General features: G+C 37.8%; 1 protein-coding gene and 1 long non-coding RNA gene across 4 annotated transcripts; one reads left to right on the top strand and one right to left on the bottom strand.

Annotated features, from left to right (window-relative positions):
- The first annotated feature begins 13 nt into the window (after positions 1-13).
- LOC128256055 (membrane-associated guanylate kinase, WW and PDZ domain-containing protein 2) lies at positions 14-15,601 on the top strand. 3 transcript variants are annotated; one of them, XM_052986105.1, is made up of 6 exons: positions 14-737; positions 3,883-4,855; positions 11,495-11,681; positions 12,391-14,443; positions 14,509-14,734; positions 14,791-15,601. In XM_052986105.1, the coding sequence occupies exons 2-6, from the start codon at positions 4,120-4,122 to the stop codon at positions 15,213-15,215; spliced, it is 3,627 nt and encodes a 1,208-aa protein (XP_052842065.1). In that variant the 5' UTR covers positions 14-737; positions 3,883-4,119; the 3' UTR covers positions 15,216-15,601. The 3 variants fall into 3 exon arrangements, with proteins under 3 accessions (XP_052842065.1, XP_052842064.1, XP_052842066.1); XM_052986104.1 differs by having other exon boundaries at positions 14-960; XM_052986106.1 differs by having other exon boundaries at positions 71-108.
- Positions 15,602-15,756: 155 nt separating this feature from the next.
- On the bottom strand, positions 15,757-16,323 carry LOC128256057 (uncharacterized). Its single transcript, XR_008267695.1, has 2 exons — positions 16,166-16,323; positions 15,757-16,111 (listed from the first exon to the last, which is right to left on the bottom strand). It is a non-coding gene; the product is annotated as an uncharacterized LOC128256057 (long non-coding RNA).
- Positions 16,324-27,998: the final 11,675 nt, after the last annotated feature.

Below are 27,998 nucleotides of genomic sequence, written 5' to 3'. Positions count from 1 at the left end.
TGGTCACACTAGTCGTGGTGAATGCTTCCCGATACACGTTTCTCGATAAGTGTCTTTCATGCAACTGTGTTAAGCGTCGCGTTATTTTGTTTTCTGTTTTGTTTTTTGGTTCGTGTTTTTAATTTTTCCCCCATTTGTATCGCATTTTTGTTAATTACATTAAAGTATTCAAATAAGTAGTTATTTTGTGATGATGGAGAAATAAAATTGCGAACCATTCCGGTGCTCCTGTGAGGAGTGCATTTATTAGTTTGTAACTGTGTGTGTGGGCATCAGCAACAGCAACAGGTTTTCCAACTCAACTCGCGCCACCTCAGTTTTCATTTGTTTTCGATATTCCGTGGAGTTCGGTTCGCGTCGCGGGAAAATCGAATTGCAATTTAATGCCACTTTTAATGGAAAATGTTCGTAGCCATTAGTTGGTTAAAGTGACGCGGCAACGGCAACCCGTTTGTACGATCGCAGGTGTGTTGATCGTCGGTCGGTGATTCCAACGGGTTTTCCAGGAGGTTTTCGGCCCATAACAAGTTCACACTCAACTTGGCCATATTACACAGTTAACAAGTGCCACCGCATCTCCGTTCGGGATACGTGTTTGTGAAGAAATCTAAAAATTGCCATAAAAATGGAAAGTGTTCGATTCGCGCGATACTGATGTGCTGCTAGCGACGATCATCGATCCCTCGCTTTAGGCCCGTTTTCAAGTCAAATTAATAAACAAACGGCAACGAGAAGAGGTGCGAATTTTGAAAGTGGCAACTGCCTACTGTCTGCTCGAAAAGTGACTGAAAATTGTTATTATCTCTCGTTAACATTTTTCCAATATTTGCGCATGGCATTGACCACCACTCGATAGAAAGTTTATCTCTGATCGATGGCAATTAGGGTGGTGTGCATGACAAGATAAATATTTGCGAACGTATCTGGCACTCGACTGTTGAAAGTGGACTTCTATATAAGGTGATTAATTTTCTTTAAATACATCAATATCAATGGATTAATTATAGTTTGGAGACCTATGATTTCTGAATTAATCGTTGTTCGAACAGTCCTTAAAAAAATGTATGAGAAAATAAAATAATAAAAATAACAAATATAGTCTGCCAATAAAGTTGAAATATTGAGACTAAGCGTTGAGTTTTTGAAATTTTGGAAAGGTTTTTTAAATGAAAGTAATAAGTTAGTTAAAACTAAATGTTTAATCCTTTTTATAATCATGCTTCATTTTGATTACAGTAAATAAGCTGTATATAGCTGTTGAAAATATATTTAAAAAGAGTTTAGATTTGTAAATCTTAGTCTTAAATAAAAAGTACAAGCAGATAAGGTTCTATAGTTTGTGAAATAAATAAAACATAACAAGTATGATCTTGACAACGTGCCAGCTAGCGTTTTTGGCCGTATCTGGATCTGCATCCATCTCCATCCACTACGCAAAAAGCATAAGACAGCTATAAGCGCTGACGAAGAATTTTCCCCATATAGTGAAATTGTGGGCTTTGCTTTCGGATTTTCACTTGGCTTGCAGTTGCCGTTCCCCCTTCTTAGTGGTGGTATAGGTAGTTTCAGGTCGTGCGCCGCCTAGTTGACGAAAGTAGCCCCGAACCCCTTTCCTTTCCATCCCGGTCCTTCCGCGGGTTTTCTCTAATGCTCCATGCAGTTTTCGCTGTCCGCCAAACGACAGGTGGCTGGGCACATTTGCGGTCTGGAAAAGGTCTCTGCTTTAGGTCTCTTTGTGGCAAGTGGAAGCACCACCGTCAGTACCAGCAGATCGTTCCTGTTACGTGTGCTTACAGAGAAAGAAAAAATAAAAAATAGTAATAATAAAAATGATTTTGTTCGAATAGTTCATAGGAAATCTAAAAATTGAGTGTATTTTAAGTAAAAAGAAGGATATCTTTGGGAACCTAATCTAAAACTTTAATTAAAATATTAATCTTATAGGCATGATGAAAAACATTGAAAAGCTTAAACTGATAAAACTTTTTTTTAATAATAAAACGTTTGAGCTATTATCAACAAAGTTCTCTTTTTTGATGAAAATATTTTCAACTCTCAGTGTTAGTGTCGAAACCTTTTAAAAATGTTTTGTTTCAGTTCTGTTTATTTTTTTTTGTTAGATTACGTTTTTTTTTTTATTTTTTGCAAGTCTTTATTATTACCACTTACACAATTATGAAAATTACTTGTCTAATAACTTCGCTAATGAAGTCCCCTGGAAATATCTCAATTTGTCATGCATAACAATTTAAATACTTTTAATCTGTGTATTTGCAAAGACTTAGTCGTAGGTTTAAATTTTACATCCCCAGATAGAACCTTACTAGTCTTTTTTTCATTGTGCATTGTGGGGGTTGCCTTTCGGTTTTCAGTTTTCGGTTTTCTGGCGATCTGCTGGCATGCTCTGAAAAACTTGTTTCTCGCTTGTTGTTGTTTTGTTTGTCGTTTCTGGAATTCTTGGTTGGCGGTGCCCGCAGCTCTTTTCTGCCTCAACGTTCTTCTCCTGCCTCTTCATCGACTCCTCGATCGTCTTGTGTTTTTTTCTCATTGGAGTAAATTTTTCGCTTGAGGAATTTTATGTTGCTGCCGTGTTTGATGCCCCTTTTTTCGCACAGTTAATTTTCTTATTCTTCTCCCCTTACTCATAATTGTATGTCGTGAGTCAACGTATTCATATTTTACTTGGGGAAACCACAATTTGGCTTAAATATTTATAAATACAAGTTTACAAGAAGCGAGAGTCGAGAAATTAGTTCAATCTAGTTTGAAAATGAAATTAGCAAAAGCAGTTCACTTAAAAGTTTAACTACACCAAATTAAACAAAGAAAGTTTTTTTTTATATAAATCAAAAGATACGAAGCAATTTTTTAAAACGCACTTGAAGGCTGCAAAAAGTTTAATTATTTCAATGGCATTAACTGGTGAAAATTTAAGAAAAACTTTACCATGGAGCAAACAGAAAAATAATTATAATTGTATGTCTGTCATGGGAAAGTCGAAGCAAAGCTCTGTTAAATTGCTTTGTCAACAATGAGAGGGGTGCGAAGGGGATTGGACACTGACTAGTCAAACTGAACAGTCTGTTGATTGGCACCACTTGGAGCTGCAGTCTGGAGTAAGCCACCGAACAATGGTCGTGTCTGGCCTGGAGCTGTCCAACTGGATAGTTGGCTTTGTGGCTTGGCTAAGAGGAGCGGTGCAGCAGGAGGAGATCGAGGCGGAGGCCCAAACAATGTTAGATATTCGAAGTAGTATGTGACGATGATTTTACAGCATGCAGTTTAAAGTGCCAAGATAAACGAAGGTCGAAACATAGGAGTGTCCCAGAACTACCAGGGGAATTTAGTTCTCAAGGGCTTCAGTTTTAAATGGAAGACAACATAAGGATTTACAATTTTTGAGATTGAGTAAACTTAAATGATATAAATTAACAGCTTTAAATAAACAAATTTTTTGCATTAAATATATATAAAATATCTAAAATATCTATCCAAAATAAATTTTTTTTTAAATTGAAAAATGAGAGAACTATTAATATTGAATTACATATACCTTCATCTGTTAAAAATACCTTTATGAAAACACCGTATGATTAATGTCTTTAGAAACTAAGCTTCCGCTTACGAATTTATATTTATAGATATTAATATTTGTAGATATTAAAATAAACTAGATAAATTAAAAAAAAAACAAGCACCGATAATTTCTGATAAACTTAAAAAATATATGAACAGTGAATACAAACCCAACTTAAGCGTTTTTTATTGTTTTATTATTGTGGTTATAACTATTCTATTGTTTATATACATGGTAATTGTTAATACATATTACTTTGCATATTGCTAATTAATGGTTTCTCTTGTGACTGTTCTGTTTTGCAGCTTCCCGAAACCGGAATGGAAGCTCAATGACAATTGAATTAATAAAACGGCAATATGAAGAAGCGTTCAAAGTTTATTTAAACATTCCCGCAAACAAGCGAAACAAAGCGAATGCGAAACAATATAAAAAGTATTAGATAACATTCTTAAATGCAATGGAAAGAAAAAACGCTAGTGCTTGAAAACAATTCGTCTGTGTGAGAGAGCTTGATAGAAGCAAAAGATACCAGGCTTAAAATGCCAATAATCACGGCCACGACAACGACGACAGCCGGTGGAGGAGCAGGTGTGGCAGCCAGGGGCGTGGCTACCGCCAAGACTCCCACCGATTACCTAATGCTCCAGCAGCAACAGCCGTCGCACCAGCAGCAACAGCACTTCGCCAATCACTTCTATCAACAGCAGCAGCAGGCACAACAGTTGGCGCCTCTGAACGCTTCCCACCAACACCAACACCAGCACTCCCATCCACATCCACATGCACATCCACATCCACATCCTGTTGCTGCTCCGACCAGTTTTGCAACATTTAACGGAAACTCGAATCTAAATTCTAGCCTTGCCAACGGAAGCAGCAGAAAATTCAATTGCAGCCGCGACAATGTGGACGACCATGCTGATGCCGCCGACAGTGCGGCAGTTTCCCAGACTTTGTCCGCTGGCTCAGATGTGGTTGGTAACGGGAACGGCGACAAGTCAGCCGGCTCAGCGCCACCAGGTGGCCATCATCTGCGCCCGCCACCGCCGCCGGCTCTCAAGAAATCCACCGCGCCCGCTTCAGCAGCCGGGAACTCGGCGTCGCGCGAGGATGTGGCCTCGTTGAGCGGCACCTCCTCGCTGAACAGCCAGATGTCAGTGCATAATCAGTTCATCTCTGGATTGCCGAGCAATGGCATTGGCAGCAATGGAATCAACGGAGGCCCAGCCACCGGACGAGGTGGTCCACCCAGTAGCATTCTGAAGGGCAGCAAGGGTAAGGAATTTAATTCGATCTTATAAGCTGGTAAATTTAATTTGTTGCTTGTCTGCAATACAGAGAAAAACTAATATAGCACAAACCTATCACTTTAATATTTGTAAAGTGCTTTTCTAGTAAAGTCCGTGTCTAAAAGAAAGAGGGTTCGATTCCAGTTCTTTATTTTATTTTCGAAAAGAATTAAACAATTAATTTAATTTAATATGGGTAGAGCTCCTTTACATTTTGTATTAATTTAATAGTACTAAAAAAACGTGGTGCTGTTTTTTAAACAAAATTCCAACATCAAAATCAATAGAAATTGAATTTGTATTCGTGGATACCTCCAAGTTTAACTCACTACATGTGTTTCGATTTGGATTCGATTAAATCACTGTCGCAAAATGCTTTCAATTATTTATTTCGTTGGTTATTTTGGTTGCCCAAAGCTGTGCTCCAAATCGAATTTCCATTTTCGTTTCAGTCCATAAAATATTGAAATTAATTTGTACTGGCCAGCTCTTAAACCTAATTTAGGGCGTGTGTCTCAAGTGACTCATTTCCGCCCGCACAGGGCCAAGAGTGGTTTCGTCCAAACACACACACTCCCACTTTGGATTTAGTTTCAATTACGATTTCGGTTTCAGTTTCAACTTGAAATGCACTTGTGGGGCCGTGAAATTAGTTTGCTCACATCGGGGAGTTAACAAAAAAGTAAACACAAAGTACTGAAACAGCGGGTGGAAGATGGAAGATTGTGTGTTGTCGAAGCACTTTCTGTGCCGTCTTTTTTCGGTGTTTTTGTTTTGTTAGCCACGTGCCTGAAAAGAAAAAGCTGCTAACAAATGTACATGTAAACTAAAACCCACTTTCTTGTTAACCTTCTTCAGCTTGAGATGGTTGAGGGTCTTCGTTCTTAGCCAGTTCTTAGAGGACTAAGAACTACACTTTCAATATTACAGTCGGTTTCACCTTCTTGGCGTTACTCTACTCCCATTTCATTTAATCCACCTGTCATCACTTTCTCACAGCTGCAGAGTCCATTGAAGCCCCTGAACCTAGTCGATCCAGTTGCCATCTAACCCAAGTTGGCTGCATTGTTTCACGCTGTCTCGCGAATGAATTATCGTAAGACGACATTCATGAATGAAACCCAGAAAGCTGGTTTATTTAAAGCCGACGAGTGGGGCGGAGGGGGAAATAGGTAACCTCGATTTTGTCGCTGATTGACTTAATTTGTGTTTGCGGGGGGGTTCGTAATCGCCGGTCTAGATGATGTGGGAATTTAATAACTTAACCGAATAGCCATTAAACTTGTAGGTGTGATTGGGACTATTAAATAAAAATGTTCAACCAGATAATCGGTTGACCGTTTTTAAACGAGGCATTTCCATATATGGTAATAGATAAACCAATGAATTTTTTGTATTCGGCTATTAATAGAAAATGCTTGAAAATAAATGAATATTAAGAATTTCATAACCTTTAAAGGCCATAACTGCCAGTCCATTATTAACTTGTTAGTGTTTGTAAACACTCTTCAAGTTTCACATCATCTTGCATTTAAAACACAACCCACGGTGTATATTTTGGACAACACCATCTAGGTGTAGATGGGAAATCGTTTTCGGAAGTTGGGCAAGAAACGTGCTTAGTATGTATCTGAATCATCTGTTAAGAGTTTGCCGCTTGGCTTAATTCGACTTCCATTCTGTCCCATTGTTAAGTGGTCGTTGAATTTGGATACCGCGTTTCGGGGCCTGTTAGGTAACCTCCCCAGCTCAGTCTGACAACTTGGGCACCTCAATTCGAGGAGCGGGTGTGATTTTATTAGATTAATGCAAATCTCCACCTGCGCTTGAGGGTGTTATTTTTTGCCGAGGAAAGCCAGGAGTTTCAATGGCCTCAAGTGGTGGCAACGAACTCTTCGTGGACTCAAACTCATCCACCTGGAGAACTCGCTCACCTTTCCACACCACACATTGTATCTTGCTTATCATTTACGCCTCACGTCAGTGGCAATTAGCAGTGAAGAGAAGCTTCGAGGGCGTCGGCGTTCAAGTTGCTCCACTGTCCCCATGCATCCCATGATGCGATTATTAATTTCTTGATTACGACAGCAGGAGGGTAACGCTGGTTTATGGCGTGCCATGTAAGCCAAGTTAACGAAGCAGCAATGCCAATTAGATGCTATCATTAGTCGGAGCAGGGGGTCCGTGAAGGAGTCGTCACACAGCGACACAGGGCTTCGCCGCCCTTTTTTCCTTGGCGAGAACAAAGACTTCGGCTTGGCTTCCCCCAAGTGGGGTAGATCGACTGGATGACATCAATTGAGTGGCATGGGCTTTGACCGCAGTTCTTCGACCAGGAGGCGTCGCATTCCAATGCGGGCGAAGTAATTGCCGGGGAGCTTTCAATGGACCCGCTACAGGCAAAGTCGGACAGCGATTTCTTTGCTCCTCAAATTGTACGACGACTTGGAGTCATCCGAAGTGCTCATTGCGTAACTCGCAGACTTGCACTGGCCAGCGAGTTTAGCGGTCCAGATGGAACAATAAGCGGCGGAACAAGCATCTCGTTACTGCCTAATTTATGGTGACGTTACTCGGGAATTATACAAATTAAAGTCGGAGCGACATGGGGCTTTCACTTTGTCATGTTGTAGAAAACAAATAACAGAACCCGGATATACAATGAAGGGAATGGATACGTTTTATTAAAAAAACCAATTAGCTAAACGTTGTTTAATGGTGTCTAAAAAATTTGAACTATTAAATAGCTTCAAAGCTTGCATCTTAATAGATATATTAAATACAACCATATTCGTACGGAGTTAAAAAAGTATAACACTTGCTGGCGATCAATAAGTTTATTTACTTTATTCCCAAGCCTACTTTCTTTTTTAATTTAAGTAAAAAAAAAAACGATTTCCTTGAATTGTGAACTAGTATTGTCAGCCAACTTGTCACAAGATCGTGCTGGAACCCACGATCCGAATGACAACTTCAATGGGCAGTCCAAACGTACATGATTAAACTTTAAAGTATATCATTGTTCGCGATCACCAGCAGAATTTTGTCATCGATCAGAGATAAAATTCATTTGACAGTTTGACACATATCATGTTTCTTGTACGAAGATACATCAATACCACAAAAACTATTTTAAAATATAAAGAGTTACAAAGTAGGCAGGTGTTTTTAAAATGTACTATACTTATTGGTTTTACCAGAATAATATCACGGATCAGAGAAACCGTACAGAACTACCGTGGAAATTAACATGGGCCAAATTGGCAATTAGGTAAAAGGTTGTTTAACTAGCACTGACGACCAAGTTCAAAAGAGCGAAAAAACTACTTTGGGCACTTAGGGGGCAAGACACCGTTGCCGTCACACTCCCTGGTACTATACCCATGACCTGACACGCCCACCGCCCCCCGACCCTCGCTAGACGCGTGCTTAACTTTGCGTTTGACTTTTGTTTTCGATTCGGGTCAAAGTCAATGAACTGGTGGAGTATTTAGGCTGTGGGCTGCACATTCGGAAATTGTTTGTAGATGCTTCAATTGTACCACATGTTGGCCAAGAGATCTCTGTTCTCCGGTTCTTTGTTATGTTTTGTTTTAATTATTTTTAGACATTTACCAAAGCATTAATGCACTCCCGATCAGGGTTGAGATTGAACTGACTTGATATGATCTTGGCTGGCCGGTTCCTCGAATTTCTCTTTGCATCTCGTGCGCAATTAGCCACAATCTGGGGAAATAATCGTTTGTCAATCATTATAACAGTCATCAGCACCGACAACGGCATCCCTGTTATTATGAGTAATGGATATTCTTTGTGTAGCGTATAGCCACAGACCAGGCTTGCTTTTCTTTTTCGACTCTTTCTTTTAAATATCGAGATCCATTCGGGCCAACATTCCCAGCAGATGAGTCACTTTGAGTACTGGCTTTCAAGATATGCGATCTGTTCGGGCGGGTAAGCAATTTTAATAGGCTAAGCAGTTGCTTTTTTTTTTGTTTTGCAGAAGAACAGCATTAAGTACTTAATCGGTTTTGCCGAAGTCCTAAAATAAGTGAAATTTAAGAAAAACCTCTACCAATTTGAAAATCAAAGAAGGTTAATTTTTTTTTAAATTGTTTTAAAAAGAGTGTCCATAAATATGTATATATGTATATTAATTATATAGATATGTTCATCTGCTGATTCATTAGAAAAGAAAACATTTGCATATGTTATCTAGATTGGCGGAGATAAGAAAACATTTGGATTTCGTGCAACGTGTGTCACATATTTGCTTTAACATTTGTCCAATAGCTATAAAGTAAAGCTGGAAAAGCTGATAAAAAGGGGAATCGTGAAAGGTAAACACTATTTAGTCCAGATTCTAGTTGGTGCTTCAGCCCTGGTCTATTTCATATACAGCTGTGAGCAATATTTCTGTGCTACATCTGTTGATCAAATACTCCCTCTCGCTCGTGCATTCTACAAATATTTACACAATGCAAGCAAGTGAAGTTGCGAACGAAGCGGCAAAGGAAAACATAGTGGGTGGAGGAGGGCAAGGCAAACTGTGCCGCAAGCAACTTCCGTGCTGGAAAACTCCTCGCCCCCTATACTCGCTGGCTTCACCCCCCTTAGCACCCTTTTCTTTAACACTCCGTGAACTCTGCAGACTCCAACGACACTGCACACCGAAAATAAATGTAATATATTGGATTACTTAAAAATGGTTAAAAATATCAAATCGGTATTTTTGAAAAGATCACTTTTTATTATATTATGATAGCTATTTTAAAAAAGTTTTTCTATAAAAAATCTGAAAAAAATAAAAAGCTGGCACCTCATAATCATATAAAAATGCTTTAAGGATCTGTCAATTACAGCTTGAACTTTAAGTTAAATCTGTGACAGTATTTCAAATTCAATATTTGCCAACTAGATTTACTTGATCACTTTTTCGGTATCCAAGACGCATATCTTTTTAATATTGCAACAAGGGATTAAAACCGATTCTAATAGCGGTTTCGGGTAGTTTTACGGTTACAATCAATATAAATATTTTGAATACGGTAATAAGGGACAACATTTTCGAAACGGTTGGATACCCTGATTTCAACATTTAAAAACTTTGCAAACACTGTGACCTACTCTTTATTCTTGCGAATATCAATTTGATATCGATGATTTTTTTCCAGTACATTTGTACAAACAAGCTTTTCTCCATCTTTATCCCACTTCCTGACCCCCGATCCAAACACGAGGCGATGGCGCTTTTACCGTTTATAGATGTGTCACCTTCCCTCCGCTTCGTTTCCCTTCCCCCGCGCCGTGTTCCAATTTGCAGTGTCTGGCATAAATATTCATCTTCCTATGCAAATGATTCGCAATATGTTTTGAATGATGCTCAGGTGGGTCTTTCGCTTTTTTACGGGCCCGACATTCGATTAGCCCTGTTCGCATGGCTTTATCGTTGGATGTGAGTCTATATATGAACATGTTTGTTTACATCTGGGTTGGGCCATGCACCTCAAAAGGGGTTAACGATGAGTGGTCCACATAATCAAGCGACGACTTTGCTATCATTTTTTAATGAACATCATGCATCGTGCATATTTTTGCATAAGCTTAGACCTGTTTGTATATCGCAAATCGTGTGACAGACCAAAACAATTACCGCTAAAGATAATCAAAATTTTGTTTTGCCGAAATCTTAATATTTTCGTTTGGTGTATTTAAGAACACAATCGAAACCAAAAAATGATATGTATATTGGAGAGAAGTTCGGGCTTCAATTTATTTTGCCTGCAAATAATAATTCCAAAAAGTCTTATATTAGTATTATTAAAGATCCGTTTTTTTTTTGTTATTATAAAACGCAACTAGTCATACAGTTCTCATTTTTTTAAAATTGATTTATATTGTGTTTTTTATCTTTTCTTAATTTGTATATAACTTAAGAAGTCTCGACATAATTCATGATTGACCAAACCTTAATATGGAAAGAGATTCAGTTCTTACATTGTTAGTTGTAAATCGGTTCACAAGAAACATGACTCATGCCTAGCACTTATCTTACGATCATCTCTTAACGGTTTGCCCTGCGAAATCACATGGGCCTTGGTTTCAAAGCATGGTCCGCTCACTTAATTCTTTCACTTGACCATAATTAAAAATTACCCATTACTCATCTAACTTGAGTGGGGACTGCGAGTGCTTTGTAGGCATCGTCCCATTATCTCCGTGGGCCAGGAAAGTAGGTCACAGCCTAGCCAGAGCCTGCCTGCCAACTGGCGACTGCTAATAATAATTATTATTCTGGCTTGCCCCAATCGAAAACGCTTTACGCTCCAGCAGATTCCCAATAGAGCTAAGTAGAGGGGAATGGCCAGTGGCAGGAGATGCGGACTAGGGATTGGGGTTCGCTTTGTATGTGGTTCGATTTCAAAAGACCACACCAAACTATTTTCGGCTGGCTGAGCATCAACTTCACCTGCTTGGCGACTCGTTTTGGCCAATTTCCACCTGCAGACGATGGGTTCGTTGAACGATTTGAGTTTGCTGATTGATTTTTGTACTGATTATATACATACATACATTGATTCTCGGATGGAACAGTACATAAACGCGCGCTCCCTTATTTTTACAGAGAATCTGCTGCAGAATACATACTATAATGGCGAGGCCGGGGACAGCAGTCTGGGCAGCGAGTGCGGAGTTGCAGATGGCCAGCACCAAAACCACGCGAACCACGATGACCCGGGCGACGGATTGGGACCCCTGCCCCCCAAGTGGGAGACTGCCTACACCGAACGCGGCGAACTCTACTTCATCGAGTGAGTATTATGAAAGCTAATGATGAACTATTTAAATAGACCCTTAGTAACTGAAAGGGTTGTATACAGTGTTGAAGGCCGAAAAAGACGAATTTTCCCGCATTTTTTTGAGAAAACTTTTAAGTTCATTAATATACAAATTTGTTCACAAATTATGGTACCTTTTAAATTTATTGAAGACTTAGTAACATCTCCTCCTCCGAAATTAATAAAATAATTAAATAATAAATTTAATTAATCGGAGAAGTAAGCTTATAAAACATTTAGACAAAATGGTGATTTTTCTAAAAAAAAAATTGAATTTTGATCAAATTTTGGGCTTTAAATTGTTTAAAAATAACAGCACTCTTAAACTCCTTTTAAAATTTGCGTGTATCTTCGAAAATATTCACAGGAACGATATGATAATTGTGTGTGTTTATTCTTAAATTTATATACAATAAGAAAAAAACATTTTTTAAAAAAATTAATTTTTTTAATTTTAACTGTATATAACCCTTTAATCAATGGTCAACTTAAAGACGGCTGTTTTACTGACTATATTCTTTTAATATTAGCCCATACATAGAAACCTTGCGATAGTTTATACCTAAAGAAGAGAACTGAGGAAATCGTTGAATAGATTGAAATTAAATAAGGAAAATATTTAAATTGAGACCAATCTATGTTGGAATTTGTGATTTGTGACCTAAAATCCTTTCCGTTTCAGTCATAACACCGGAACCTCACACTGGCTGGATCCGCGGCTCTCCAAATACCAGAAAAAGTCACTGGAGGATTGCTGCGAGGACGAGCTGCCCTACGGATGGGAGAAGATTGAGGACTCCATGTACGGGATGTACTTTATAGACCATGTGAACCGGCGCACGCAGTACGAGAACCCAGTGCTGGAGGCCAAGCGGCGGGCGGCCGAGCAGAGCCAACAACAGCAGCAGCTGCAACAGCAACAGCTGCAACAGCAGCAACAGGAACAGCGCTCCAAGACGCCAACTGTGCTACCAGAGGCACTACCCGCGGAGGCGCCTGATGGGCAGGAGCAGGAGGAAGAGGAGGAGGAAGAGGCCCCCGTGAAGCTGCCCTACAAGTTCACCCGCAATCCCTCCGAGCTGCAGGGCCAGCGCGTCAACACCACGCTGCTAAAGTCATCCCGCGGCCTGGGCTTTACCATCGTGGGCAGCGATGGCAGCGCTGGTGGGGATGTGGAGGAGTTCCTGCAGATCAAGACGGTGGTGCCGAATGGGCCCGCTTGGGTGGACGGACAGCTGCAGACGGGCGATGTCCTGGTCTACGTGAATGACACGTGCGTGCTGGGCTATACCCATCACGACATGGTCAACATATTTCAGTCGATTCTGCCCGGCGAGAGGGCATCTCTGGAAGTGTGTCGCGGTTACCCGCTGCCCTTTGATCCAAACGACCCCAACACTGAGGTGGTGACCACCATGGCGGTGGATGGACGTGAGTCGGACAAGCAGCGTCGCCTCAACATGGACGGCAACTACAACTTCCTGGATTTGTCCGGTGATGGGGCGAAAAAAGCGAACGGTGCCGGCAGTGGCTTCATTCTTATGAAGAAACCTGAACTGTACACCTTCTCCATCATGAAGGGCTCAATGGGATTTGGTTTTACCATTGCAGATTCCGCCTGCGGTCAAATAGTGAAGAAGATCCTCGACCGCAACTGCTGCACACAGCTAATGGAGGGCGACGTTCTGCTGGAGATCAACGGCTTGAATGTGCGCAACAAGCCGCACTTTTACGTGGTGGAGGTGCTCAAGGAGTGCAGTCAGACGACACCCACAGCGGTAAAGATTCAGCGCACGCCGCCGGACCAGCCGGCCAACAACACGCTCGCCCAACTCAACCAGGTCGGCAATGTGGCCAAGCTGCGCAAGAACTTTGTTGGCAGTGGCCTCTTCCGCAGCAAGACGCCCACAGCGGACCTGTACAGCACCCAGGTGAAGGAGGTACTGCCCATGCGGCCAAAGACGCCACTGGTGGACACGCGTCGGGCACGGGTTCAGACGCCAAGCAACGAGCTGGACGGCGAAGGTGACGGCGGGGCAGCGACGGAGCGGGAGTCGAGGAAACCGCTTCAGTTGCAGACGCAGGGCAAGTCGAACAGTAGTCTGCAGGAGCTAGACGACATACCCTACATGGATCCCTATCCCAAGATTAGCCGTCTGACCGATCGTCTGGCGGAGGTGACGTTGCAGGGAGATGCCAATGGCGGCATCTACGGGCTGCCGCCCAGCATGCAGCCGCTGCCGTTGCCACTGGCCCATCACGAATCCTGCTATTGCTACGACTGCCAGGCGCAGCGATACCGCCCTGGCTACTTCGTACAGGCCCAGCAGGCAGCGATGTCGGCCAACACCGGTCAGTACTCGCCGCTGCAGACGGCGCATCTCCAGAACGAGCGGATCCAGCGACGCGTGAACGAGCTGCTCAGTGATCGGAGACGCGTGGGTTTTGCCAACCTGGATCCTCCCCACCAGCAGCAACAGCAGCAGCAGCAGATGCAGCACTCGCCCAGCTGGCGCAACGGAGCTCTGCTCGATGCCTCCGAGGATGCGGACCAGTGCGAACTGACCGAGGTTACCTTGGAGCGTCAGGCGCTTGGCTTTGGCTTTCGCATCGTTGGCGGCACGGAGGAGGGCTCTCAGGTCACAGTGGGCCACATAGTGCCGGGTGGCGCGGCAGATCAGGACCAGCGCATTTCCACGGGCGATGAGATCCTAAGCATCGATGGCATCAACGTGGTAAGTGCAGACCCTCTACTAAGGTTATTCCAGACATTACTATTATTCGTGTTCAATCGTTGCAGCTCAACTCCTCGCACCACAAAGTGGTCTCGTTGGTGGGGGAATCAGGGCTTCGGGGGCAGGTCACCATGATCCTGCGCCGGCGCCGAGCTCCGCTCCTGCAGCAGGCTCCAGTTAGCACACAGCTGCGACGTTATCCCTATGACGTGATTGTGAGCCGGCATGAAAACGAAGGCTTTGGATTTGTCATAATCTCATCATCGAACCACTATTACGGCTCGACCATAGGTATGTTGTGTGTGGCAGCGTTTTAACGTTTTTATCTAACACATTGATGATTTCAGGAAAACTCATACCCGGCAGTCCAGCGGATCGATGTGGGGAACTCAAAGTGGGGGATCGCATAGTGGCGGTGAACCGTATCGAGATAGCCGGAATGTCGCACGGCGACGTTGTGAATCTCATCAAGGAGTCTGGTCTGCATGTGCGGCTCACCATTGGCGTTCCGCTGAAGGAAGGAGGTCCCAGTCCTGGAGGCAGTAGTGCCGGTGTTTCCAGCAGCACTGCCATGCAGTCATCTCCCAGTCTCCTGAAGGCGCAACTCTCCCACCAACAGCCACTGCCGCAGCAGATGCAGCTTAACCACCATCACCAACACCTGGAGATGCCAATGTCAATGCCCATGCCTGGACATGGAAGCTATTTGGAGCGACCCAGCAACAATATCGCGGCCACTTTGGCTCTGCACCAGCAACAGCCCCAGTTATGACTCTGAGACCTACGTATTCGGCTCTACAAGAGCTTTCTTTAGTGTTGGATCAAATGTAGGCCCTTAGTTTGTACTTTTGTTAGCAAAGTACCGACCCCAAAGACTGAATTTAGTAGAATATATAAGTCTAACCGTTTGCGATTCTCGAAACGTTTCGTGAATGCTTCTTGAACACCAGTTTTATAAGTTTCATTTATCGGCTTAGACTAAGTTATTACTTGTATTTAAGAAAATCTGCCAGTTTGTGAGATATATATCCATTTTTATACTGTTTTAGATATGTTAGAACTGTACAAATGTAAAGGAATTTAATATTTTATCACGAATATGAATGTTATTCAATCACATTAGACATTAAATTATATTTTTCAAATATACACATATTACAGTCAAACGTTTTTTTTTAAATAACCATATTGTAACTCACTCAATTATTGCATTTAATTGCTATAATATTTTCTGCATGTATATGGGAAGGGGTTAATTGCCATTTTAGGTGGGGCACTTTTGCAAACCTTTAGATCACTACAAAATAAAAAAATTATTTTTTACAGAATCGTTTCCTTTTATTTATTTAACTTGCAACTTGGAAATTAAAACGAATAAAGAAAATTAAAAAACATCAAGCTGCTTCCCAAATAGATATTACTTTTTGGCATATCTATGGTTGATGTTGACGTAGTTGTAAGTTACACTGTTGGGTTGACCATTGTTGGACAACGCACGAGTGATATGCTCGACTTCAACAGCAGCCCGGCGATTGTTGGCTTGGATTTGCCTGGAGGTCACTCCGCTCGGATTAGCGACTTGGTTGGAATAAGTTGTACGTTGGTACTGAAATTGATGTCCTTGGCCACCATTCCAGTTGTCCACTTGTCGGCCACTCATCTTGAGTTCTAAGTCGGGATAATTAAAACTTAAGTGAACTTAAAAAAATGCAGTTAACAAACCAAGTTTAGTTCTTGCTTATAAAGCGTCTGTACTCTTTCAGCTTCGTCAAGCTACTGAATGCTATTTCACCATCGCACGATCGATCCTTGGGCTCAGACTTGCTGAATCGGCAGTTCTGCTGGATTCTATACGCATTCAAATACATATACAAACCAAAACTCAAGTGTAAAACTCTGCCAATATGTATACAAAGATATATATATACACAGGCATATCGTGATAGAGACTCATGTGTGGGCGTTAAAAACACTAATGCTTGCATCAGCTTAAGGGTTTGATATATATATGGAGGGAAAGCCGATTGGTTGCTCTCACTTATAGGGCTTACATAACAATAATTGTACACAGAAATTACTCTTTATATAAAAATTACGGAACTCGGTTTAGAGATATTAACCCTAGCTTTTAAAAAAATGCAAAATCACATATTTAAGGGGGACAGCCCTAATTGCAGTGAAATTTCTAATATTCAGACTTGAAATAAAAAATAAATAGAAAAATAAAAATAATTCCGCTAGCCGTGTTTTACCCAAAATGAAATAGCTTATACATTTATTCATTATACCCTTGTAGAAATTCGAGACGCAATTAAGAAGGTTTTTCCGACTCTATAAGGTAGTATACACCTTGCAAGTTTTATTAGAACTTTAGAACGCCATATCCTAAAGATGTCATATATCTGTCATTCTGACCATACGTCTATATGCCGAATATTCACGCAGTGAATAAACTTTTCAAGTCGTGTTTTTTTTGCGTACATCGGATGACTATATCCGATAGCTGCCAGAAGAAACAGTCGGGGACAATTTGTTGAAATTTAATGCAAATTATGCGTATATTTCAGTTATTTATTTATTTATTTATAATTACGCTTGCAAGGGTATTAAAACTTCGCATTATCGAAGATAGCTTCTCCTCTCATTTTATTTAGATAGCTTTAAAACTGAAAAACTAGTTTGTGTGAAAAATCATAATTATAAAACAATAGTCATATCAGCTATAAAGCTCATTGGAAAATGTTATAGCAATCAGTCCAAATGTAGTTGTGCTTTATCTTTATCATAAAGCGGAATTGGATGGAAAATCTGATCAACTTCTAATCAAAATTTCATGGTCACAACATAATCATTCAAAAAGCTTAGGGTTTAACATCTCATCTTTGAAATAAATTACACCCTTATATTAATTTTCAATGTTAAGTGAAATACATTTTATTGTTCAACATATTTTTATACACCATTTTCAAATTAATATTCATGGTTAATATTGATGATGTTTACAACATAATTGGTGCCTTGTGGGTTCGATGGAGATGAAGTTGGTTCTGATGAAATTTGTTTCTGCGTAGTAAATTTTGTGAAAAATGAGAGTTGAATTGGACCGGCTCGGAGCGACTGTGGCTCAGTGTTTTGAGAAACTGTCGGATTATTTCCTTGAATTGCGTGAGACCCGCGCGAATTGGAGTAAAAAGCCTTCGGTCGGGATGTGGAGGATTGGTGGCGACCTCCACTTTGGTAGTTTCCATTGCGAAAAGAGTTGGATCGATAGTCGTTATTGGAAAATGAGTTATATCCTCCGTAATCAAACAGGTCATGGTAATCATTTGGTTCTTTGTAATCATATTGGTCGTTGTCATCCTGGTAACCCCAGTTGTCGTCCTCATAATCCCAGTTGGACAGTTCTCTGCGACTCATTATGAATTCTGTTGATGAGATATTTTTTTATTGATGTATATAATCTAAAGTAAAATCACAGCACGAACCAAGAGTTCACTGTTTATAATTTGGGTCTACTTAGCTTGGGCTGCTCTTAAGCACTGAAGTTCGAATTCCACTCAGACTCTTTCAGGCATATAAATGCCCAAGTCTCAGCGGTTTGATCGAGCTCTATAAACTCCTCCCTTTGATTATGTACTGATTTTAACATAAGAACCCGAGCGAGTTTTTATGGTCGAGACTTATGTACATGTTCTCTCAGACGCACATTTTGCTTATTTTACAGGAATATCGGACGGAATGCTTTTTCAATATGTAAACATTTCGTGTGGCTTGAGTCGACTCATTAAAATCTGAGAGACCTTTTTGCTGTTCAGCTCAAATATCCGTTTATAATTGGGATCAGTTTAGCTTCAATTGCTTTTGTAATTCTTTGAAATTCGACTTCCTTGCTGACTTTTCTTATTCATAGCTTGGTATATAAAAGACTAAACATCTAGATAAGAACCATAGGGAGAAGATATGTTTGCTTTTCCAAAAGCTAGTTAGTTTATTCCATCGTTGATGTTTATTTAAATTTTTATGCACTTCCAATGGTATTGCATTTTCAGTTTAAAGTTTAAACTGCGTTGCAAACTATGGAGTATTTGCATATGTTCTTGATCCACTTTAACTTGATTCAACAATACCGGAAACAGTATATCATTAATAGAACAAATTATAGCTATGTTGTTTTTATACATACATACATATATATTTTTCAGAAATTCAGATTCACGATATTACTGTTTTAACTTGGTCTCTTCTTAGTTCTGAAATCCGAAATATCTCTTAAGATTAATCCAAAATGAATTTTTAATTCAAAGAATTTTGCAAGTAAACTACATATGTTATTATACCGTTACTCGTAGAGTATTCGTTCAAAACTATTTAACCGGTAGATAGTTGGCGACCTGTACTACCCATCCAAAATCGGTTCAGAAAAATAAATTTTGTTTTGGTGCAAAATCAGATTTTAAAAACTGATTTTTTTAAAGAAATTAATTTTATGACAATTTTTGGATTTTTGATAAGGGAGGTCATCATTTTTTTCAAAATTTTGAAAATCTGGAAAAAATTTTACTGCGAATGCCATTTGATAGGCAATTTAATGGCGAATTCAGCGATGTATGACATTCCATCATTTGACTATTACTTCTCAGCGTTTTGATAGAAAAACCGATTTTTTAGGAGATTTTAGGTTCTTGGAGACTTGTCAAAAAACAAAATCCGAAAGAGTCCTTACGTTGTAACTTGGACAAAATTAGACGTATAGCCATAAGAGTGACTGTTTTGTATAGTTGGCGACCTATACTACCCATCCATAATCGGCTTAGAAAAATGAATTTTGTTTTGGTGCGAAGACAGATTTTTTAAAATCGATTTTTTGAAGAAATTAATTTTATGACCAATTTTTGCATTTTTGATAAGGGTGGGGGTCATCATTTTTTTCAAAATTTTGAAAATCTGGAAAAAATTTTATTGCGAATGCCATTTGATAGGCAATTTAATGGCGAATTCAGCGATGTATGACATTCCATCATTTGACTAATACTTCTCAGCGTTTTGATAGAAAAACTGATTTTTAGGTGTTTATTTTTGGGTTTTTGGAGACTTATCAAAAAAACAAAATCCGAAAGAGTCCTTTCGTTGTAACTTGGACAAAATTAGACATATAGCCATAAGAGTGACTGTTTTGTATAGTTGGCGACCTATACTACCCATCCACAATCGGTTTAGAAAAATGAATTTTGTTTTGGTGCAAGGACAGATTTTTTAAAATCGATTTTTTGAAGAAATCATTTTATGACCAATTTTTGCATTTTTGATAAGGGTGGGGGTCATCATTTTTTTCAAAATTTTGAAAATCTGGAAAAAATTTTACTGCGAATGCCATTTGATAGGCAATTTAATGGCGAATTCAGCGATGTATGACATTCCATCATTTGACTAATACTTTTCAGCGTTTTGATAGAAAAACTGATTTTTAGGTGTTTATTTTAGGGTTTTTGGAGACTTATCAAAAAAACAAAATCCGAAAGAGTCCTTTCGTTGTAACTTGGACAAAATTAAACATATAGCCATAAGAGTGACTGTTTTGTATAGTTGGCGACCTATACTACCCATCCACAATCGGCTTAGAAAAATGAATTTTGTTTTGGTGCGAAGACAGATTTTTTAAAATCGATTTTTTGAAGAAATTAATTTTATGACCAATTTTTGCATATTTGATAAGGGTGGGGGTCATCATTTTTTAGACGTTTAGCCATAAGAGCGACTGTTTTGTATAGTTGGCGACCTATACTACCCATCCACAATCGGTTTAGAAAAATGAATTTTGTTTTGGTGCAAAGACAGATTTTTTAAAATCGACTTTTTGAAGAAATTAATTTATGACCAATTTTTGCATTTTTGATAAGGGTGGGGGTCGTAATTTTTTTCAAAATTTTGAAAATCTGAAAAAATTTTAACTGCGAATGCCATTTGATAGGCAATTTAATGACGAATTCAGCGATGTATGACATTCCATCATTTGACTTTTATTTCTCAGCGTTTTGATAGAAAAACCGATTTTTTAGGGGATTTTAGGTTCTTGGAGACTTGTCAAAAAACAAAATCCGAAAGAGTCCTTTCGTTGTAACTTGGACAAAATTAGACGTATAGCCATAAGAGTGACTGTTTTGTATAGTTGGCGACCTATACTACCCATCCACAATCGGTTTAGAAAAATGAATTTTGTTTTGGTGCAAAGACAGATTTTTTAAAATCGATTTTTTGAAGAAATTAATTTTATGACCAATTTTTGCATTTTTGATAAGGGTGGGGGTCATCATTTTTTCAAAATTTTGAAAATATGAAAAAATTTTTACTGCGAATGCCATTTGATAGGCAATTTAATGGCGAATTCAGAGATGTATGACATTCCATCATTTGACTAATACTTCTCAGCGTTTTGATAGAATAACCGATTTTTTGGGAGATTTTTTTTAGGTTTTTGGAGACTTGTCAAAAATCAAAATCCGAAAGAGTCCTTTCGTTGTAACTTGGACAAAATTAGACGTTTAGCCATAAGAGCGACTGTTTTGTATAGTTGGCGACCTATACTACCCATCCACAATCGGTTTAGAAAAATGAATTTTGTTTTGGTGCAAAGACAGATTTTTTAAAATCGACTTTTTGAAGAAATTAATTTATGACCAATTTTTGCATTTTTGATAAGGGTGGGGGTCGTAATTTTTTTTCAAAATTTTGAAAATCTGAAAAAATTTTAACTGCGAATGCCATTTGATAGGCAATTTAATGACGAATTCAGCGATGTATGACATTCCATCATTTGACTATTATTTCTCAGCGTTTTGATAGAAAAACCGATTTTTAGGAGATTTTAGGTTCTTGGAGACTTGTCAAAAAACAAAATCCGAAAGAGTCCTTTCGTTGTAACTTGGACAAAATTAGACGTATAGCCATAAGAGTGACTGTTTTGTATAGTTGGCGACCTATACTACCCATCCACAATCGGATTAGAAAAATGAATTTTGTTTTGGTAGCGAAGACAGATTTTTTAAAATCGATTTTTTGAAGAAATTAATTTTATGACCAATTTTTGCATTTTCGATAAGGGTGGGGGTCATCATTTTTTTCAAAATTTTGAAAATCTGAAAAAATTTTACTGCGAATGCCATTTGATAGGCAATTTAATGGCGAATTCAGCGATGTATGACATTCCATCATTTGACTAATACTTCTCAGCGTTTTGATAGAAAACCTGATTTTTAGGGATGTTTATTTTAGGGTTTTTGGAGACTTGTCAAAAATCAAAATCCGAAAGAGTCCTTTCGTTGTAACTTGGACAAAATTAGACGTTTAGCCATAAGAGCGACTGTTTTGTATAGTTGGCGACCTATACTACCCATCCACAATCGGTTTAGAAAAATGAATTTTGTTTTGGTGCAAAGACAGATTTTTTAAAATCGACTTTTTGAAGAAATTAATTTATGACCAATTTTTGCATTTTTGATAAGGGTGGGGGTCATAATTTTTTTCAAAATTTTGAAAATCTGAAAAAATTTTAACTGCGAATGCCATTTGATAGGCAATTTAATGGCGAATTCAGCGATGTATGACATTCCATCATTTGACTATTACTTCTCAGCGTTTTGATAGAAAAACCGATTTTTTAGGAGATTTTAGGTTCTTGGAGACTTGTCAAAAAACAAAATCCGAAAGAGTCCTTTCGTTGTAACTTGGACAAAATTAGACGTATAGCCATAAGAGTGACTGTTTTGTATAGTTGGCGACCTATACTACCCATCCACAATCGGCTTAGAAAAATGAATTTTGTTTTGGTGCAAAGACAGATTTTTTAAAATCGATTTTTTGAAGAAATTAATTTTATGACCAATTTTTGCATTTTTGATAAGGGTGGGGGTCATCATTTTTTCAAAATTTTGAAAATCTGAAAAAATTTTACTGCGAATGCCATTTGATAGGCAATTTAATGGCGAATTCAGCGATGTATGACATTCCATCATTTGACTAATACTTCTCAGCGTTTTGATAGAATAACCGATTTTTTAGGGAGATTTTTTTTAGGTTTTTGGAGACTTGTCAAAAAATCAAAATCCGAAAGAGTCCTTTCGTTGTAACTTGGACAAAATTAGACGTATAGCCATAAGAGCGACTGTTTTGTATAGTTGGCGACCTATACTACCCATCCACAATCGGTTTAGAAAAATGAATTTTGTTTTGGTGCAAAGACAGATTTTTTAAAATCGACTTTTTGAAGAAATTAATTTATGACCAATTTTTGCATTTTTGATAAGGGTGGGGGTCGTAATTTTTTTCAAAATTTTGAAAATCTGAAAAAATTTTAACTGCGAATGCCATTTGATAGGCAATTTAATGACGAATTCAGCGATGTATGACATTCCATCATTTGACTATTATTTCTCAGCGTTTTGATAGAAAAACCGATTTTTTAGGAGATTTTAGGTTCTTGGAGACTTGTCAAAAAACAAAATCCGAAAGAGTCCTTTCGTTGTAACTTGGACAAAATTAGACGTATAGCCATAAGAGTGACTGTTTTGTATAGTTGGCGACCTATACTACCCATCCACAATCGGATTAGAAAAATGAATTTTGTTTTGGTGCGAAGACAGATTTTTTAAAATCGATTTTTTGAAGAAATTAATTTTATGACCAATTTTTGCATTTTCGATAAGGGTGGGGGTCATCATTTTTTCAAAATTTTGAAAATCTGAAAAAATTTTACTGCGAATGCCATTTGATAGGCAATTTAATGGCGAATTCAGCGATGTATGACATTCCATCATTTGACTAATACTTCTCAGCGTTTTGATAGAAAAACCTGATTTTTAGGGTTTATTTTAGGTTTTTGGAGACTTGTCAAAAAACAAAATCCGAAAGAGTCCTTTCGTTGTAACTTGGACAAAATTAGACGTATAGCCATAAGAGTGACTGTTTTGTATAGTTGGCGACCTATACTACCCATCCACAATCGGTTTAGAAAAATGAATTTTGTTTTGGTGCAAGACAGATTTTTTAAAATCGATTTTTTGAAGAAATTAATTTTATGACCAATTTTTGCATTTTTGATAAGGGTGGGGGTCATCATTTTTTTCAAAATTTTGAAAATCTGGAATAAATTTTACTGCGAATGCCATTTGATAGGCAATTTAATGGCGAATTCAGCGATGTATGACATTCCATCATTTGACTATTACTTCTCAGCGTTTTGATAGAAAAACCGATTTTTTAGGAGTATTTTAGGTTTTGGAGACTTGTCAAAAAACAAAATCCGAAAGAGTCCTTTCGTTGTAACTTGGACAAAATTAGACGTATAGCCATAAGAGTGACTGTTTGTATAGTTGGCGACCTATACTACCCATCCACAATCGGCTTAGAAAAATGAATTTTGTTTTGGTGCGAAGACAGATTTTTAAAATCGATTTTTTGAAGAAATTAATTTTATGACCAATTTTTGCATTTTTGATAAGGGTGGGGGTCATCATTTTTTTCAAAATTTTGAAAATCTGGAAAAAATTTTACTGCGAATGCCATTTGATAGGCAATTTAATGGCGAATTCAGCGATGTATGACATTCCATCATTTGACTATTACTTCTCAGCGTTTTGATAGAAAAAACTGATTTTTAGGAGTATTTTAGGTTCTTGGAGACTTGTCAAAAAACAAAATCCGAAAGAGTCCTTTCGTTGTAACTTGGACAAAATCAGTACGTTATAGCCATAAGAGTGACTGTTTTGTATAGTTGGCGACCTATACTACCCATCCACAATCGGTTTAGAAAAATGAATTTTGTTTTGGTGCAAAGACAGATTTTTTAAAATCGACTTTTTGAAGAAATTATTTTATGACCAATTTTTGCATTTTTGATAAGGGTGGGGGTCATCATTTTTTTCAAAATTTTGAAAATCTGAAAAAATTTTACTGCGAATGCCATTTGATAGGCAATTTAATGGCGAATTCAGGCGATGTATGACATTCCATCATTTGACTATTACTTCTCAGCGTTTTGATAGAAAAACCGATTTTTTAGGAGATTTTAGGTTCTTGGAGACTTGTCAAAAAACAAAATCCGAAGGAGTCCTTTCGTTGTAACTTGGACAAAATTAGACGTATAGCCATAAGAGTGACAGTTTTGTATAGTTGGCGACCTATACTACCCATCCACAATCGGTTTAGAAAAATGAATTTTGTTTTGGTGCAAGGACAGATTTTTTAAAATCGATTTTTTGAAGAAATTATTTTATGACCAATTTTTGCATATTTGATAATAGTGGGGGTCATCATTTTTTTCAAAATTTTGAAAATCTGGAAAAAATTTTACTGCGAATGCCATTTGATAGACAATTTAATGGCGAATTCAGCGATGTATGACATTCCATCATTTGACTATTACTTCTCAGCGTTTTGATAGAAAAACCGATTTTTTAGGAGATTTTAGGTTCTTGGAGACTTGTCAAAAAACAAAATCCGAAAGAGTCCTTACGTTGTAACTTGGACAAAATTAGACGTATAGCCATAAGAGTGACTGTTTTGTATAGTTGGCGACCTATACTACCCATCCATAATCGGCTTAGAAAAATGAATTTTGTTTTGGTGCGAAGACAGATTTTTTAAAATCGATTTTTTGAAGAAATTAATTTTCTGACCAATTTTTGCATTTTTGATAAGGGTGGGGGTCGTAATTTTTTTTAAAATTTTGAAAATATGAAAAAATTTTTATTGCGAATGCCATTTGATAGGCAATTTAATGGCGAATTCAGCGATGTATGACATTCCATCATTTGACTAATAGTTCTCAGCGTTTTGATAGAAAAACTGATTTTTAGGTGTTTATTTTAGGGTTTTTGGAGACTTATCAAAAAAACAAAATCCGAAAGAGTCCTTTCGTTGTAACTTGGACAAAATTAGACATATAGCCATAAGAGTGACTGTTTTGTATAGTTGGCGACCTATACTACCCATCCACAATCGGCTTAGAAAAATGAATTTTGTTTTGGTGCAAGGACAGATTTTTTAAAATCGATTTTTTGAAGAAATTATTTTATGACCAATTTTTGCATATTTGATAAGGGTGGGGGGTCATCATTTTTTTCAAAATTTTGAAAAACCTGGAAAAAATTTTACTGCGAATGCCATTTGAAAGGCAATTTAATGGCGAATTCAGCGATGTATGACATTCCATCATTTGACTATTACTTCTCAGCGTTTTGATAGAAAAACTGATTTTTAGGTGTTTATTTTTGGGTTTTTGGAGACTTATCAAAAAAACAAAATCCGAAAGAGTATTTTTGTTGTAACTTGGAAAAAAATTAGACATATAGCCATAAGAGTGACTGTTTTGTATAGTTGGCGACCTATACTACCCATCCACAATCGGCTTAGAAAAATGAATTTTGTTTTGGTGCAAGGACAGATTTTTTAAAATCGATTTTTTGAAGAAATTATTTTATGACCAATTTTTGCATTTTTGATAAGGGTGGAGGTCATAATTTTTCTCAATATTTTGAAAATCTGAATAAATTTTTACTGCGAATGCCATTTGATAGGCAATTTAATGGCAAATTCAGCGATGTATGACATTCCATCATTTGACTATTTCTTCTCAGCGTTTTGATAGAAAAACCGATTTTTTAGGAGATTTTAGGTTTTTGGAGACTTGTCAAAAAACAAAATCCGAAAGAGTCCTTACGTTGTAACTTGGACAAAATTAGACGTATAGCCATAAGAGTGACTGTTTTGTATAGCTGGCGACCTATACTACCCATCCATAATCGGCTTAGAAAAATGAATTTTGTTTTGGTGCAAGGACAGATTTTTTAAAATCGATTTTTTGAAGAAATTATTTTATGACCAATTTTTGCATATTTGATGAGGGTGGGGGGTCATCATTTTTTTCAAAATTTTGAAAAACCTGGAAAAAATTTTACTGCGAATGCCATTTGAAAGGCAATTTAATGGCAAATTCAGCGATGTATGACATTCCATCATTTGACTATTACTTCTCAGCGTTTTGATAGAAAAACTGATTTTTAGGTGTTTATTTTTGGGTTTTTGGAGACTTATAAAAAAAACAAAATCCGAAAGAGTCCTTTCGTTGTAACTTGGACAAAATTAGACATATAGCCATAAGAGTGACTGTTTTGTATAGTTGGCGACCTATACTACCCATCCACAATCGGCTTAGAAAAATGAATTTTGTTTTGGTGCGAAGACAGATTTTTTAAAATCGATTTTTTGAAGAAATTAATTTTATGACCAATTTTTGCATTTTTGATAAGGGTGGGGGTCATCATTTTTTTCAAAATTTTGAAAATCTGGAAAAAATTTTACTGCGAATGCCATTTGATAGGCAATTTAATGGCGAATTCAGTGATGTATGACATTCCATCATTTGACTAATACTTCTCAGCGTTTTGATAGAAAAATTGATTTTTAGGTGTTTATTTTAGGGTTTTTGGAGACTTATAAAAAAAACAAAATCCGAAAGAGTCCTTTCGTTGTAACTTGGACAAAATTAGAAGTATAGCCATAAGAGTGACTGTTTTGTATAGCTGGCGACCTATACTACCCATCCATAATCGGCTTAGAAAAATGAATTTTGTTTTGGTGCGAAGACAGATTTTTTAAAATCGATTTTTTGAAGAAATTAATTTTATGACCAATTTTTGCATTTTTGATAAGGGTGGGGGTCATCATTTTTTTCAAAATTTTGAAAATCTTTGGAAAAATTTTACTGCGAATGCCATTTGATAGGCAATTTAATGGCGAATTCAGCGATGTATGACATTCCATCATTTGACTAATACTTCTCAGCGTTTTGATAGAAAAACTGATTTTTAGGTGTTTATTTTAGGGTTTTTGGAGACTTATAAAAAAAACAAAATCCGAAAGAGTCCTTTCGTTGTAACTTGGACAAAATTAGACATATAGCCATAAGAGTGACTGTTTTGTATAGTTGGCGACCTATACTACCCATCCACAATCGGCTTAGAAAAATGAATTTTGTTTTGGTGCAAGGACAGATTTTTAAAATCGATTTTTTGAAGAAATTATTTTATGACCAATTTTTGCATTTTTGATAAGGGTGGGGGTCATAATTTTTTTCAATATTTTGAAAATCTGAATAAATTTTTACTGCGAATGCCATTTGATAGGCAATTTAATGGCGAATTCAGCGATGTATGACATTCCATCATTTGACTATTTCTTCTCAACGTTTTGATAGAAAAACCGATTTTTTAGGAGATTTTAGGTTTTTGGAGACTTGTCAAAAAACAAAATCCGAAAGAGTCCTTTTGTTGTAACTTGGACAAAATTAGACGTATAGCCATAAGAGTGACTGTTTTGTATAGTTGGCGACCTATACTACCCATCCACAATCGGCTTAGAAAAATGAATTTTGTTTTGGTGCAAGGACAGATTTTATAAAATCGATTTTTTGAAGAAATTATTTTATGACCAATTTTTGCATTTTTAATAAGGGTGGGGGTCATCATTTTTTTCAAAATTTTGAAAATCTGGAAAAAATTTT

Source organism: Drosophila gunungcola, assembly GCF_025200985.1.
Source record: "Drosophila gunungcola strain Sukarami chromosome 2R unlocalized genomic scaffold, Dgunungcola_SK_2 000013F, whole genome shotgun sequence".
In the NCBI taxonomy this organism is placed as follows: Eukaryota; Metazoa; Arthropoda; class Insecta; order Diptera; family Drosophilidae; genus Drosophila; species Drosophila gunungcola.
Note: the sequence above shows the minus strand (reverse complement) of the source record. Positions and strands in the feature narration are given on the sequence as shown.

Bases quoted from the DNA above. Each gene is read 5' to 3' on its own strand.
- LOC128256055 (XM_052986105.1), top strand. From the start codon at position 4,120: ATGCCAATAATCACGGCCACGACAACGACGACAGCCGGTGGAGGAGCA. The intron at 11,682-12,390 runs GTGAGTATTATG...TTTCCGTTTCAG, and splicing joins GGCGAACTCTACTTCATCGA to TCATAACACCGGAACCTCAC. The intron at 14,444-14,508 runs GTAAGTGCAGAC...CAATCGTTGCAG, and splicing joins GCATCGATGGCATCAACGTG to CTCAACTCCTCGCACCACAA.